General features: G+C 35.2%; 1 protein-coding gene across 3 annotated transcripts in view; it reads right to left on the reverse strand.

Annotated features, from left to right (window-relative positions):
• The window catches only part of LOC129203170 (protein adenylyltransferase SelO-like), a 22,282-nt gene continuing 6,095 nt past the window's right edge, over positions 1-16,187 (reverse strand). For 2 of the 3 annotated variants that reach the window (XM_054817281.1, XM_054817279.1), the window contains exons 7-19: positions 15,120-15,187; positions 14,334-14,421; positions 12,758-12,827; positions 12,054-12,126; positions 11,238-11,321; positions 10,350-10,479; positions 9,640-9,684; positions 9,471-9,552; positions 9,288-9,380; positions 7,716-7,795; positions 6,808-6,851; positions 1,048-1,127; positions 1-711 (exon numbers count right to left, since the gene is read on the reverse strand). In XM_054817281.1, coding sequence (XP_054673256.1) covers positions 589-711; positions 1,048-1,127; positions 6,808-6,851; positions 7,716-7,795; positions 9,288-9,380; positions 9,471-9,552; positions 9,640-9,684; positions 10,350-10,479; positions 11,238-11,321; positions 12,054-12,126; positions 12,758-12,827; positions 14,334-14,421; positions 15,120-15,187 — 1,060 coding nt within the window. In that variant the 3' untranslated portion in view covers positions 1-588. The remainder of the gene's footprint in view (positions 712-1,047; positions 1,128-6,807; positions 6,852-7,715; positions 7,796-9,287; positions 9,381-9,470; positions 9,553-9,639; positions 9,685-10,349; positions 10,480-11,237; positions 11,322-12,053; positions 12,127-12,757; positions 12,828-14,333; positions 14,422-15,119; positions 15,188-16,187) is intronic. The other variant, XM_054817280.1, reaches the window with a different exon arrangement.

Here is a 16,187-nt window from a genome sequence, read left to right on the forward strand (position 1 = left end):
TCTTTGCTCACTATTTAATTGAATCTCCTTTAAATCTTCGTTGGCAATTTAATGGGACAAAACAAGGTCAAGAAGAAAAAAGGTGGCAAGGTCTAAGTGTAAGATGATCCTCTGCTCCAACACTGCAAAGGACTTGAGAACATTTATGTCTTCAGAATACCATTATATTTGAACAGTGTGTAACAGCAAGGAGAACATTCATCAAAATACTGTATGATTAAAACTAGCTTAGATGGATTTTAAATTGACCAGCCATTAAAAGCTATTGAGACCCACCTGATCAGTCATGAATTCTGAGAGGTTAAGTGTGACAGTTTGGCAGAACTTAAATATTGGGACTCTAATGCACAGCTGAATATGAAGGGCAGAGTTATAAATGCCGATGTAATTTGCTGATGCAACCATACATAGTGGTCCATTTCTTTCATCTTTATGTAAAGTTGGTCAAGACCTTGTCTTGCCTAGCAGAGTAGCAGAGTCCAGCCCACAAACCGTAAGGGAGAGAAGCTCCTGTGTCTTGATCCATGAATCCTATTTGAAGGCCTGAGCTTTGGCCTTGTTCGTTGTTCTTGCTCGTTCAAATTTCTCTCAGGATGAACAGCTTACTTTAAGATCCTTGGCCCAAGCTGGGGGACGCAGGGAGTAGCCTGCTTTCTCTGCAGCCTGCTGTCTCTGGAAGGGATGTTGTAAAATCTGCTGCAGGAGATGAACCTGGAAACAATTCAAATGGGTAAGTTTTTATACAAAAACTTTTCTTGCAAACAAGAAAAGCCTCTGCCACTTCCTATTATGCACCCTCCTGGCTCCAGAAACTATTCCATGAGTTGCTTACTCATAGGCTCATAGTACTACTATTAATGTAGTCACTACTATTTATGTTGTAATTAATACTATTAATAGTTTTGTTAATATTTTTAATAGTAATTGGTATTAGTACAATGTTGGTCAAAGTGTAATATAGGTTCAAAGTGTAAATGCAACAACTCTTTCATTAACAATTATGTCAATTATTAATAAATATGTCAAGAAAGAAAGAAATAATTTTACCTCCGAGAAATCATTAAAATTAGCTTTTTGCACTGCTGATTCTGCCATCCAATTCCTAAGTATGTATCTAGGATTAACAGCTGAAACCAAAAGTAAATCATGTTAAATTTAGTTAGACGTATTCAACAAAAGCAAAACACAGTCATTGAAACATTTCATTGAAATCTTCAAGGTTTAATTTGCAGATCAAGAAAAAATGCATAAAAAGGAAAAGGAATGAATCTATTTTTATGAGCCGCTATTTCTTTTTAACCTTGCACAATCAGTAATGCCAAAGTGCCAAACAAAAATTAGAATAGTGGAACCCCACATTGATACACCTGTTATAAAGATCAGCAGACTTTTGAAGTGTGATTAGTTTACCATGGCCTAGGTTTCTGCTATACTGTTGGAAAGCATATTTTAATGTTGTCAATACATTCCTGGAGATGAGTATTACATTATTTAATGTACAAAGAAATTATTGAGTTATTCATTAAAGTATATGTACTTAGATATTCCTTCTTCTACATCATATATCAAAAATTTAGCCATAAAAGCTTTTAATGTTGGATTTCAGCTGTATTTTTTAGAAACTACTTTTTCAACTTTGTCATATCCTTTGAGTTTCCTGGGAGGAGGGGGGTGCCCAGTTTTTTCCACAAGTGCCTGCTGTATCTTCTGGGAAACACCCATGGCAGCTGCACTGCTGCTCTGGCGTGTTCCTGGCTGATTCTGCCTAATTAGTGGCAGGGAGATTGTAAGGACATTGAAAAAGAAACTGCGGAATTAGTAACCCGGGCTGTATCTTTACAGGACAGCAACTCATAAAAGGAGTTCTGTCAAACTGTGTGTGGAGGACAATTCTCATAAGCACACATGGCTTTTATTATCAATTTTTTAGCAGATAATTGCGGAGCAAAGATAAAAGTTGTGTTGACATTAAAGCCTAGGATTCTGCTTCAGAAAGCTTTCCCTTTAATTAATGATCAAAACAATGTTACAGATTAACTGTAACAAACATCTCAAGCTTGCATTTTAAGTCTTAATTTGTCATTGGTCTGCATATTCCTGAAATTCAGTAGCTGATTATTACCTGAAGAGATTAATCAGTGATAGCAGAGGCATTATCACTCATGGACTTCAAATCAAAAGTCTGTGATTTATGGACAAAGGCAAACTTCATCTGTTCCTTCTCTTTCCACTGATGTCCCAGTAGGTTTTATATGAATAAATGATAGTTCAAGCCTCATATTTTATATATTTCTTTCCAAAAAATCCACATAACTATATAAAATATTCTTATAAATACCCTTAGAGCATATTTGAAAGAGGCTATTAGAGAAAACAGGGTATTCATCAAACTCACCATCTAAAACTTCCCTCTACTCATTTCCTCTAATCAATTTGTTATAATCTTATTTACAAATAATAAATTATATTAGGAGGGGGACAATCAGAAACAGTATTTTGGATAAAAAGATTAATCTTGATATTGTTCCATTTCCCAAATCACTCTGTTCTTGCATGTCCTTGTACTGCTTCTTCAGCTTGCAACTGTAACTTGTTTATCCTAGCTGACTACCAAGACAACTGATGTCTTTTGAAAAGCTATGACTGGCTCCTCCCAAGATTTTGTGGTCAGACCATCACAAGACTTTATTCATATTTAATAGCTCCCCATACAGAATTAGTGCCTAGCGCAGTGAACAGACTTCTCTATAATAAGCACTGCTTCTAAAAAGCGCCATTTAACCAGCTAACAAACTAGAATTTACTGAAGCTATGCAATCAGTGAAACAACACTTGCATGATTATTTTATGTATCACAATACAATTAAATTCTTTATGTTTGGAACTGAATGATAGCCATTTTAAGCCACAAGAGTTGACATACAGCAGCATTACACAAAGGGTCTTTATGTTATTTAGAAAAGTGAAGGAAAAAAAAAAAATCACTCTCTGCTCTAGGTGCTGAACTCTGACTGCTCATGTTCCTGCCAGAAGAGAGAAGGTGAGGCCCTCTTACAAAATCAGAACATGGGCTGAAACCAGAAGCATCTCTGGTGGCGCTGCCGCTCCCTCTTTTATAAAAGCTGCCCAGCTAATAGAACAACATTCCGGCACAATGTCCAGGTGCTGACTTCCATGAGAATGAAGACTGAGATGCAATCCATCCAGACAGAGACCTTCTTTTTCACATTACCGCTGTGCTGTATGCACTCGCATGTATTAAACAAAAGCCAATAAATACGACTAGCTATTTGGAACACTGATAACCTGTACATAGTCACAACACCCTGCCCTAACTGCTACAGAAATAGTGTTTTCCCACTCAGCAACATAATTTGCTCTGGCCAAGCATTTGATTTAAGCCAGTAAATGGGTTTTCAATAGTAAAGTGTGATAACAATATAAAAAGAATATTTAAAAGGTGGAGAAGTTAACATATGACTCATACAAAAAACGGTAATTCACATTAAAACCATGACTCATATTAGCAGGAGAGTATTTGTCCCAGAAATATATTCTTAACAATTGCAAATTGACAAGTTTCGCAGTCGTGTTAAAAATATCTGTAATTAACACAAGTGACAAGATAATTATGAAAGACTAAGACAAGCCAGATAAGAAAAGGACAAAGCAGAAGAAATTTGTGCCCTTATGAGCATTTTATGATCTGGTCTACAATTTTATTTTTTTTTTACACATTTCTTTTGTGAAGAAATACAATTATAGACTTGTATTGGGATTTGGATTGTCAAAACTTTTTGATCAACGTTTAGGCAGTAAAAGATAAAGTGCCACTAAGAACTAGAAACTAAATGAAGAGAGAAAAAAATAAAGATAATAAGTGATGAACTTCAAATGCTTCAAGGTAATATACTTTGAGAAGGGAGATATTTTACTACACTTACTAATGATGAGGGAAAGGTGATGAATAATGAGGTGTTAATGGCAATATATTCAAGGTCAGTCAATAACTAAAGATGAAATTTAGTGGCACATACCAACCCATATAAAAATCTAGATAGAGAGGCACAACAGTTTTGTCTTTAACATGAAATGCTGGGTAAAAATGTACAGTTGGCTGAGTTGTGCCAGATTTCTGCTGTAAGTTGTACTGACAAGGGACAGCTGTTACGAGCATATACTTAAACAAACAAACAAACAAAAAATTAAAGATACCACAAGGGGCATCTAAGAGATCTATTTAAATGTATAGATGTAAAAGAGAACAACAACAACAAAACTCTGTGAGAAACTTCAGTCACACTGTCATATGGAGCAGCTAGCAAAAATGTAACAAGATTTGTTGATTTTAAAAGTAAAATTAAACTTCAAATAAAATAATAACAAAGTAACATTGGTAGCCTGTTACAAATTTCGGCAGCTCTGCTGTATGAATATAGAGTGATGACCAATTATACGGAAGAAAACTTAACTAACTTAACCATGAATCTCTGCATATCAAGTTTTGGACTGCTACCAAAACTGAGACCGCTAGAACAAGTGCGATCCTGGTGGCAAAACCTTTTCCTTGTTTCATCTGTCTTCTGTACTTCTGAGGTGCAGATGGAAAAACATGATGCTCGTCTGCAGATCATCCCAAACTCAGAATGTCATGATTTTCTCCAAAAGCATATTCAAAAAAACATAGAAAAATAAGAAGTGTGTTCAGACAGTTTTCACATTAAATTTTAGCCGAGAAAAACAGGGAAGCTCAAAAACTTGAATAAGTAGTTGAGCTAAGAGCCTCAGAATCCCACAGTTGAAACTTCTTAACCCTAACAAAATACAAATAATAAACCAAACCTTTCTTCTTGGTAACTGGTTTCATATTAACTTTCTAAAAATACATATAAAATTTTAAGAAGTGTTCTTAGAAACGGATAGAGCCTTGGTTAGAAAATGTGGATGTAAACTTGAAGGTCCAGGTGATGATAAATTGTGCCCTATGTAGTTTTGACTATCTTATCTGATTACTGCAAGCCAGTGCTATCATCTGCCATTTGCCTACTAAATCAATTAAAGCTTTCAAAGAAAACGGCCAATCGATAGCTAATAAAAGAGTAGAGTCATTTCCATTAGAAATGGGAACAAAATACCCTGCAAAGCAGTGTAACATTGAACCTTGTAATACCCCCTGTGCAGAACTTTATCATATCCTGAATTTCCTTCATTCCCTTTTGGCCAAAGATTTTCAGTTGCTCATTGACTTTATAAGCAAATTTCACAAATTTACCACAGCTTACTGCAGATCCAAAAAAATCTCCCCCTGAATAAGATAGATAGCTCAATGGAATACCGCTACCATTTTGTATTTAGAATAACTTGGAGAATCAAAGTACCTTCCTTTGACTTCCATGACTAGACAGTCCTTTCACAAGTAAGGATTTTTCTTCTCCAGGTGCAGGAAAAAAAAAAGTGGGTGCCTATCAGAAACCTGAATTCTTTATAACATGTAGAAAGGATTCGGACTTATTTGTACACTCAGACAAATCTTAGTCCATTGAGCCACTACCAGTACAGGATGCCTATCAGAATCTTTCCTGATGTTATCAAAAGTTCATCACTGGAGAAGAACAATGTTCTTCTGAGCAATGCAAACCGACACATTCACAGACTTCTAAAGGAAGGAAATACAGATCAAGGAAAAGATGTTGCTTGCACTCAGGAAAAGCAGATACAGCAGAAGAGGAAGGGCATCTCTCACAAGGAAATCAAATCCTAGGGGCCCCTTCAAGGAACACGCTATTTTGCAATGAAGAGTTACAACTTGGGGAGCACCACTTCAAGACACTAAGGTGAAGCGCCACTTAAGACACAACAAGATACAGACAACCATGCTCCCACAGGCCAATAATAACCTTAAGTTCTTAAGGGAATCAAAAGGGGAAAAAAATGAATCAATTCCACAAGCACCAAAGAAAGCATGGAACAAGCTGGAGGCCTGGCATCTCCTGAATCTCCAAATGGAAATCATAAAAAAGGAGGTAAAAAAAAAAATTAAGAGAAAAAAGAAATATAAAAAGTTAAACAAAGAACTAAAGGAAAGAAAATAAATTAGTAGGTGAATGAGGATTGATATGGAAGAGACCATATGTGGACAGCTGAATTCAATTGCTTCACTGTCTATATTCACATACGGTGTGACACAGGTCAGAGCAGCCTTTGTGGATACTGATAGGAAAAGTCTTCTTCATGAGGTCTTCATCACTTGTGATTTCAATCACCCAGAATATGAACAGACATGCGCTCTGTCATTGCAGACCAGCAGAATCTAGAGAAGAGCAGCTTGGACTAGGAGTTGCGAGGCATTTCACAGATCTCACGCTCTCAGGCCTCAGTCAACTGATATGACCACGACTGTATTCACAACAGAAGGGGATTGGGCCAGACCAATTTCTTGATAATTGCAGACAATTAAATTAAGGATAATTTTTTTTTTTTTTTAAGGAGGGTAAAGGGGGATCCCGAAGGGGGAAGGGAGCCTCACTGTAGCCAAAGGACTTCTTGATCATTTAACTTATGTAAAAAGTACATATATATTCACAGGTCTAGCCATACACTCATGGCTAGATTCTAATCACAAGAGTGGGTGAAACCAGAGATAGCCACAGTGAATGTATAGTATTACAAGATTCACAGCAGTGTAATGAGAATTTCTCTTCTTCAGAAAAACAGTACATTTTAGTTCTCCTCAAAAGGAAAAATAACCTATGTAAATAGATATTTGCTATCTCCAAGCATATGATTCCTTTGGATTGTTTTACTCACTTGTCATTCTTGTTCTTCTCCAGGTGTCTGAATCACCCTCGTTACTATACATGAAAAACAAAAGAAGAAAAAAGAAAGTGCTTTAGCTAATGAGGGTTATGCTTATTTATTTTTAGAAATATCTTATTTGACTTGCATTAAAATCATTAAGTGTTCTGCTGTTGTGTTCAGTGGAAGCAGGTGTGAATCTCTAAGAACAATTAGACTTAGACAAAACTGCACACTTTCTTGTAGGTTTTGTATCTTGTATTGATTTTTTCCCCAAAGAATTGTATTTACTGCCTAAAATTTCTGAGTACCTGATACGTACTTCTTTTCGATACTATCAGCCATGCATACCATTTATCACTAAGAAAACCATGTTACATTCTTTATTGATTTAAGACAAAAGAATTGGTAGGAAGTTCTAACATGCATGTCCGTATCTATACAACACCAGCGGTTTCCAAACACAGTCTGTGTATTCACAACTGTTCGACTTCCACCCCCAGTCATCCTAAAGCAGGATTATTACATAGTAAAAAATATATGCATTACCAGTAATGAAACACTATTCGTTCCTATGTATTTGCAAAGCCTGTTTGTGATTCTTGGACTGAATCTGTAGGACTGGTATTTTAACAAAAATTATCAACCAAAGAAATCTGATCAGTTGCTCAGTGAAGGACAAAAAATACAGACATGTTATTTTTACATACCTGTGTGTCAAAACAGAACTACAATAGTAATTATTATGGAATCTAGCACAATCTAGAACCATAAAGACAAAAAAGGCATATGAAGCCACGTTTGGGCCAGTTTACTATATCCGCTAAAGATTATGGAAAATCATTGCAGATTAAAGTCACCTGGTTCCAGCAAATACACATCTGGTGTTATTTTTACACTTGAAACTCCATCAGACTTACCGATTTAATCTCAAGAGGTACATAGCAATCCATTTTGAAAATAACTTGTGTTTACCCAGATCCTGGAGAGCCCAGAACTCCTAAAGAGAAAGAAACAGTTCATGGTGGGTAATCAGAATTTTGTTCCTGTTAAGCAAAAACCAAAGCAAGTAAATGAATATTAAAAGGATTTAAAATGAAAACATATAATGACCCTTCAAGGAATTTTCTCCCCCAAAATTCTACTAATATATTTTCCTCTGTATTTAAATTCTTTCTTTTTGCTAGCGTGACACATCCGTATTAATCTATCTCTGTTATGGCAAATTCTACCTAAACACCTCCAGCACTTCAGTCTTATTTTTCCTTATTGTCTGGCTTATTGTCTGACCTATTTCATTTTTTAGACTACATAACTAGAGGTTTTACTCTCTTCTGACTTTTGTATGTGGATCAGATCTATTTGTAGAGATTTTTTTATTTTCCAAAATTGTGGAATAAGGGAAATATATTGATAAAGAAAGATAAGGTGTGGAGACAAATGGAAACTTAAGGCTAAAGGGATAGGAGAAGACTGAGGAGAAGACTAGAGACAGTAGGAGAGGAAGAAGGGAGAAAAGACAGAACTTGGAAAAGGCAAACAGAGAGAAACCAGAGCTTGGGGTTACTGCCTCCAGTGTTGGACAACCACCACAAACTAGGCTTCCCTGGCTGACTGCACTGAGCTAACAGCTGCTTCATATTGCTTGGTTGAGACAAAGTAGCCAAAGCTCACAGATAAAAAATGAACTTCAGAGAAAGAACAGATTAGAAAGAAATGGACACAGATAAAAGGAGGTAAACAGCAGATATACAAGAAAAAAAAAATGGGCAGAGTTAAGTAAGGGAAATTAAAAGCAAGAACAAAACAAAGTTTTGATCACATCTGTGGTTTTTTTTAAAAGGAATGGGAGTCAAAAATGTAATGAAAACCACATTTAGGTATAAAAATGAGTTAAAATTACAGAAGTGACTAAGAGCTGGGGGTCAGGCAGGTGGATAACAGGCGAGTGTGGGAATCAAGCATTTGTTCAAAGGTGTGCCGGGTTAGGCTGCTTTAGGAGGAATTTCAGAATGTTTCCAGTTAATACTAAATGAATGTAAGGACTCCTGCAGTGTTTCCAAAGGATTCTGGCATTTTTAGGTCAATTTTAGTGTGCAGCTGGAAAAAAAACATGAGAGAGGGGGAAAAGTTCTTCCTAACAGACCCATCTTAAATGTGAAGAAAATCACATCCTCACCTGTGCATGAATATTTATGACTACTCATACTGGACCTGTACCAGAGGCTGAAAATCTGACTTCAGCACTCTTCATTAATGTATCTTTCATTAGCACTCTTTGTTAACGTATCCTTCATTATCAGACACAGGCTTAACATGGGGTGGTAGCACGACACAGATATATAAATCTCCCTGTCCCTTAATAATGCTACAATGACACATTTCCCAGACAAATCATGGCTTGAGACACCCTCTATTATACCAGGGTTATGTGCAATTTGATTGCTTATTCTGTATTAAGTATTCCTAAAATTGGGTGCTAGTATTAATACCTCAGGAATATGGAGTTCCTTTAACTGGTCTGCAGTAATTTCACTGAGCTGTCGAAATGTCATTGTAAAATCAGCCTTTGTATCTTCCATAAGCTAATGAAAAGAAGATACTTCTATTAGTGTTTTTAAAGTATGGGGTATCAGTTCAGATGTTTGCCAACAAAATTAGCAAAGCAAACTCACTTTTAGGAGGAAAGCAATCAAATAGTTATCATCCTCATTCTCCCCAAGAAGACCCAATTTTGTTTTGAATAGTTCTGTGAAACTGAAAATAGTAACAAAGTAAGGAAATTGTTACATAATATAATTTATAGTACAGTGATTACAAGGTCTGAGCTCTGGAACTGCATACCGCATGTAATAGCACTCACCATACCCCTCCAAAATCTGGGAAGCTCTGCAAAAACAAAAGAAATGTGAAATTCTGTGGAAGTGAAATACTACCGTGGGTACAATCCCACTGTACACTAAACAATAAAAACTTCTGTCTGATATCTCACAAACATTGATATTCTGAAACAAGTGAGATCTGTAGTGAGAATAAGACTGAGGAGAAACATTTTAATAGGCTTCAAATACATAAATAGCTGCTGCAAAGAACAAAAATACAATGTTCTTTGTTTTCATACCAAGTAAAAATGTCAGTTTAAATTGCACAAAAGAAAATTCATATTAGGAATCTTTACAATAGGATATTAGAATACTGTCTCATTACTTCAGGAGGGTGTATGGTCTTCATAAGTAAGCATCTTAAAGAACAAGCTAGACAAACTTAGAATAGAAAACTACAGGCAAAGGTCCTACCTTAGTGAAAGGAGAATGGACCACACGACATCTAGGACCATCTTCCAGTCATATTTTGCTATTATTTATGACCAATGGAAACCTTTCTTCCTTCCCTCCAACCTTATTCTGGCCAATAATTAATTCAGAATCAATTTCCACTTAGAAAAAAAGATTTTTAAAGCTAATCCTTTTCTTTCCCATGCATGTGGTGATTAAAGGGTCTCCCATCCCATTCTTTTAAGCATTAAGCATTAAGATATTTTAAGGATTACTTACAGCTGCTTTTGCCTGGGATCCAATAAAGGTTTTAGAGCTTGTAACAGCTTGCTCAGATTAAACAGCCCAACATTTGCCTGGTTTCCTATTTTATACCTCCCTTCATCATCAGATGTGTTTGGAACAAAATCTGTTTCAAACAAAACATTACTTTTCCATAACAGAGTAATCACAATAAACAATTGATGTTAAAATACTGAAGTGCATTAATTTTTATACTTACACAGCAAACTAATAAAAGCCCTAAATTTACTAAATATTTAAAATCAGATCACAAGGATACTAATTTACAGTGCATTAACTCAAGATCTATTATTTGCAAATATAAGGAATACATCCTTCACGGACAAGTTCCCATGTGTCACAAGTGACATTTTTCCTACCTGAAGATACAAAATAAATTCAGATCTTTAAAGAGAAAAAAGACCATTTTTACACTAAAATCAATGTCTGATTCAATGTTTTTTACTACATATAATGCTACTATTTAGCACACAGACTAAGCAAACAACCAGATTCAGGATTTGTAAGTATTTTTGGAAAAGTAACATGTATAAACACGTATTAAAATAAATAGGAAACCTAAGCAAGATTTGTTTCAGTTGTATTTAATTGATGAAGTTCAACTGGAAACATTCTCATGAAAATGGGTTTAATAGTAATAGTTCATTAACAAGATTTTCAGCACTTGAAATGCAACCTGTATAGCGTATCATAAAACTGGGCTTTGATATATTTTTTTCCCTAAAACTTTTCACACAATGCACGTGCTTGGGATTTTTCTGCTAATAATTCTGGGAGTTTACATGCACACAGGAACTACATAAATTAATACAAAGAATTTATTTTAAATAAAAAACAATATTTAGAAACAGGTCCTACACTCACTTGGGTCATAGGAGTCCATAAATCCAAATGGACCATAATCTATTGTTATGGATAATAAACTGAAGTTATCTGTATTGCACACACCTATAATTAAACAACAAGGAGAAACAAAAGTTAAAATTCCACCTGTAGTCTCCTGAAAAGTTGCTGTGAAATAGATCCACTGAATCTAGAGAACTTTGGAGCAGTTCCCTTTCAGAAGTCAGACTCTGGAAAATAAACTTTCTCTTCCTCTGGCCTGGCATGCATTTTAAGTATGAAAATGAGAAACTGTTCAGTACATTATCTTGCATCTGGTTTCTATACCTAGGTGGCACTGTTTCCTTTTCCTTTCAGTTCTACACACTATTGAAACAGCATCTTGCAAACGGCATTAGATGCCTCTTTGCAAGTTGAATGAGTGCTGTATTAGTTATTTTTCATAACATAAATCTGAAACAAAGGCAGACAGTACTGTATCCTAAACACTATAAAAGGCCAGGTTTTTATGTGGATGCATCAACTTCAGAGCAATTAAACTTATATATGACATCAATACATGGTCTTCGTACATCAGACTATTACAACAATTCTGAGAATTCTTGCTCCCATATTCTTGCTTCTGTCAGATACAGTCACGCTTTGAAAGATCAGAAATTCTGATCAGAAGCTTCTAACTCTGTTATGAAAAAACTTGTATTTTAATGCATAACAGATACTGCTGTAGGGGAAGACATCAGAAGAACTGAAGAACAAAGTGAGAAATAAAAGCCACCTTTAAGTATATCACTATAAAGAGTCATTCCTGTAAAGTCAATGCCATCTATTGCAGCTTACCATGTGCAAACCCCACAGACATCCACAATGCAATCAGATTTGCAGTCTCTGATACGACTGTAGAGAAAAAATCCTAAAATCAAATAAAACTTTTACTTCAAGTCCTCTGAATCAAAAATATGGAATACAATAAATAACATAAACATTTGATTCACTTTAGAAATATGACATACATTCTATTTTTAAATGTATACCTCTGTCTGTCAGGACTTTTCATTCACATTCTAAATGATGTGACTGCACAATAACTTTATCCAGCAAAGACTATAATTAAATAAGTACATACAGATGCCCTAAAAGAAATTAGAAAGTTAAAAAAAGAAACAAAGACATTATATATACTAGTGTATATACTAGTACTATATATACTACATTTATACTAAAAAAAGCATAATTCATCATTTCATGACCACTGCTCACTTAAAATCTAAGCAGTATGAGTACAAAAAATAACAGAAAATGGAAGCTTCCCAACAAACATTTCCATAATGAAAAGTGGTGAAGAATGTTCATATTTGACTTTGATAAAAAAACAACTTCAAGAAGTAGGTTTTCACTGAAGACAGTTAACAAACTTTAGCTAATAAACCCTGAAAGCTTACTTCAAATTTTAAAACCTTTTAAACTCTAAAGTTTGAAAAGCTTTGTATAATTTTTGTTCATATGCTTGTGGAAAATAAAAATAACTTTTAAAAAAGACTTACCAGATATCTATTTGAATCATTCAGGGCTACTGATGGAAAATGTTCCTGGATGATAAAGTCAAGCAATCTTCTGTAATAGGAGAGGCAGAATTCTTTAAACAAAACTGGTAGTTTTAGAACTGATTATTCAAAATTCTTGTTTTCAAACAGATAAATGCTGATCTACATCTTGCTGCAAACACTGATTAGAAAATGCAATCTATTTATTCCAATGACTCTTGGATTAAGACCTTCCAAATGCTTAGAGATAAAACCTAAGGTTCCAGTTATAAATATGACTGGAGACTGACATGTAGAGTTAAAATTATTCCGACGTGTTAAACTTCCAGAGCACACCAGGATCTGGTTGTGCATGCAGTAGCATCAATTTTTTAGGAAAAAAAAAAAAGTTTGTGCATCAAAAAAAAAAAAAGTCTATGATTACAAGGAATAATTCTGCATCAGAATTCTCACAAAGAAAATGTTATGGCTGAAATCTTATGAAGTAGGGTTACTTGCCATAGTAACTGGCCATTCCCAAAACAGTGCTGCATAGTCCTACAAGACAGGCTCAGGAAACTGGGATACATGCATTAAAAATTGCAATGCCTGTCAGATATTCATCTTTGTAGATCTAAAGCTTTAAAGTAGAGTGGCTGGCATGTAGTACATTTAGGAGGTCCCTGTAGGACCTTCCTGTGGTCAGAGCCAGCCAGGGCCACTGGCACAGGAAGCTGTAAGCACTATCTACACTTGGAGTAGGCAGCCTGGGCAAGGGTTGGAGCTGGGCAAGGGTTGGACTTGGGCAAGGGTTGTGTGGCTGTGCACACAAATAGCTACATTTTACCTTCTAATCAGGTTGTTGGAGCAAATCACTGAACTCTCCTCAAACTATGATGATTTTAACAGAGTACCTAGCAACCTGACCTTTAGACAGGGGTCCAACCTATTGCCTCTGAATTTTAACTGTTTGCTCCAGGACATGCTCTTTCAGGAGGACCTTCTCTGAGGGGGAAGCACAGATGGTCACACTAGCCTTGGCCTGCACTTGGCCACTCTTTCTGAGGCCCCCTCCAAAACAGGCAGGAAGTAGTCATCTATTTTGCATGAGTACAAGTGATCTTTACCTGCTTCTTAAATCCAATGGGTCACAAATACTTTAACAAAAAAAAAACCAAACCAACAAAAAAACCCCAAAACTTAAAATCAGTTCCTTAATTCAGTTTTACAACTAAAATCTGCTATGAGATTTCAAAAAAAAGGAAAGAAGGACAGTGTAGAGTGATGAGGGAAGTTAAACTGCATTATCAATTACGACAATGTACAACTGCTGCTATGAGTTCTTGCTCATTTTTAAGCACCCCAGCACAATTTCTACTGCTCCTGAGGAGAAATGACCAACTTTAAAATATTTACAGTAGATGTAAAAAATTGTCATGCTAATTGCTTGACACACACACACGCAAAAAAAAAAGCTTATCTTTCTAAATTATGTAATCTTACTTTCTAAATACTTTGTCTAAATTCCAGCTGCATTCTAACATGTATTTGATTGTTAAGAAAACTAATATAGTTACTATGAAGATTAAATTCAAACCTTTGTAAGTCCAGTTCCCCAGAATGAGCTAAGATTTCTAAGGATCCTATACGAAACCATGATTTGGCAAGACGTAGCACTATTGCACCTTTAATATAGACACATGTGTTTAAATGTAAACAGAGTATCAGCAAAATAAAATAGTTCCATAGTAAAAGCCATCATGTGTTGTTTCTATAGACGCAGAATTTATATACGCACAGTTAAACTGGTATTTTTGTAAGTGTGCTCAATGCATAACAGATAAATATGTATAATATTACTTTACTATACATACATTTTAATGATAAAACTTAATTTGCTATACCAGCAAACACAGGCAAAATTCCAGTACTGCATTAATAAGAAATTACTCCAGAGATGCTAGCAACAAAGAAAAAAATCAACATAAATAGATTTTTCCCCATGCTGTGCCATCCCATTCTTTTTCAGGGCAGTTGTAGGTGATGCAGCAATGGCACAGTCACAGTAGCGTTCCCACAGTCCTAGAACAATGGAAAATTTCCCTAGTTTTCAATATCATTTTTGTAATGGCAAGTGAACATAAAAATTATACCCCTACAACACATATGCCACAATCATAGTAGACCTGTTCATAGGGCTTCATTTCTTTAACTAAGATATATTTCAGACTGATTTTCTCAGGAGAGGTTTTATATCTTAATAATTGAAATTAAGCCTATTTAGTACTTTCTATTACACATATTCGACATATTAAAATTCATTTTTGCAATGAAGAATTAAGTTACAGTATTTCAACTTATTATTTTTAAATGTGTTCATTACCTCTTTCTTTCTTAATATTTCCATTGTAAAACTGGTCTCTCCACACATCATCATCACTTACAACTAAGCTGTAACAAACAAGAAATGAACATTAAAAAGTTATCTCAGGAAAAATAATTTACAATAAAGATCAAGTCATATTTTATATAACTTTATTTCTTTCATAAAAAGAAAGATCGTCTTGCTGGCATAGCTTTGTATTTACAAATGACACAAACAGTAAGCGGAGGCTTACCAAGCTTCATTAGCAAGATGCATTTATTCTGCATTTATACAATGTTGTCCCATTTCCATTACTTACACTGTTCTTGGGCAAGGGGTTGCATTCAGAAAAAGTACTGCATTCATTTGGAACCTCAGTGACCAATTAGCGTGTTAACATTAAATAAGTCACAATTTCCCTGAGGATGACAGCGAAATTAGGACAGAGAAATTAGAAACCAAATTGTTGCATCAGATGGAAGTTGCCCTTTACATGAGCCAAAATTGTTGTCTCAGGACCTTTGAGGACAGATCTGGGACCTTTACCAATCAGGAACTGTTCAAATAGTATCAACACACAAAAAAGGCATAATTTTGATGACACATTATAATTATCCCTCTCTTCTTCACTGCTACCTGTACTTGGATTTTTGAAAACAATCTCTTCCTTTCATTTGCCTTAAAATTCTGCATATCCTATAAATTTTCATGTTTATCCAAATATTTAGATTTGTAAGTGCCTGGACAACTTTGCTTGCTTTAAAATACTTCACAACTTACATTCATTTTACAAAATAAAATACGTAATTTCACTGTATTTTCTGTTGTATCAGAAAAAATAAAATTGAATCAATCCTCACAAACTATGCAAGGGTATCATATTCCCCTAAGGTTAACGTATAGGAAGTTTTCTCTCCAAAGCAACTGGGATTACACTGACAATCCAGCAGAAGTAATGCTTAGTGCTGTCTTCTGAAAGAGGTGTTGTCCCCTCAATAGGCACAGAAAAGTTCTTGTTCAAGAGTCTAGCAGCAGGAAAAATTAGCTCATTTTGTATAATTCTTTTTTATCTTTGCTTGCTGATAG

Source organism: Grus americana, chromosome 2 (assembly GCF_028858705.1).
Source record: "Grus americana isolate bGruAme1 chromosome 2, bGruAme1.mat, whole genome shotgun sequence".
In the NCBI taxonomy this organism is placed as follows: Eukaryota; Metazoa; Chordata; class Aves; order Gruiformes; family Gruidae; genus Grus; species Grus americana.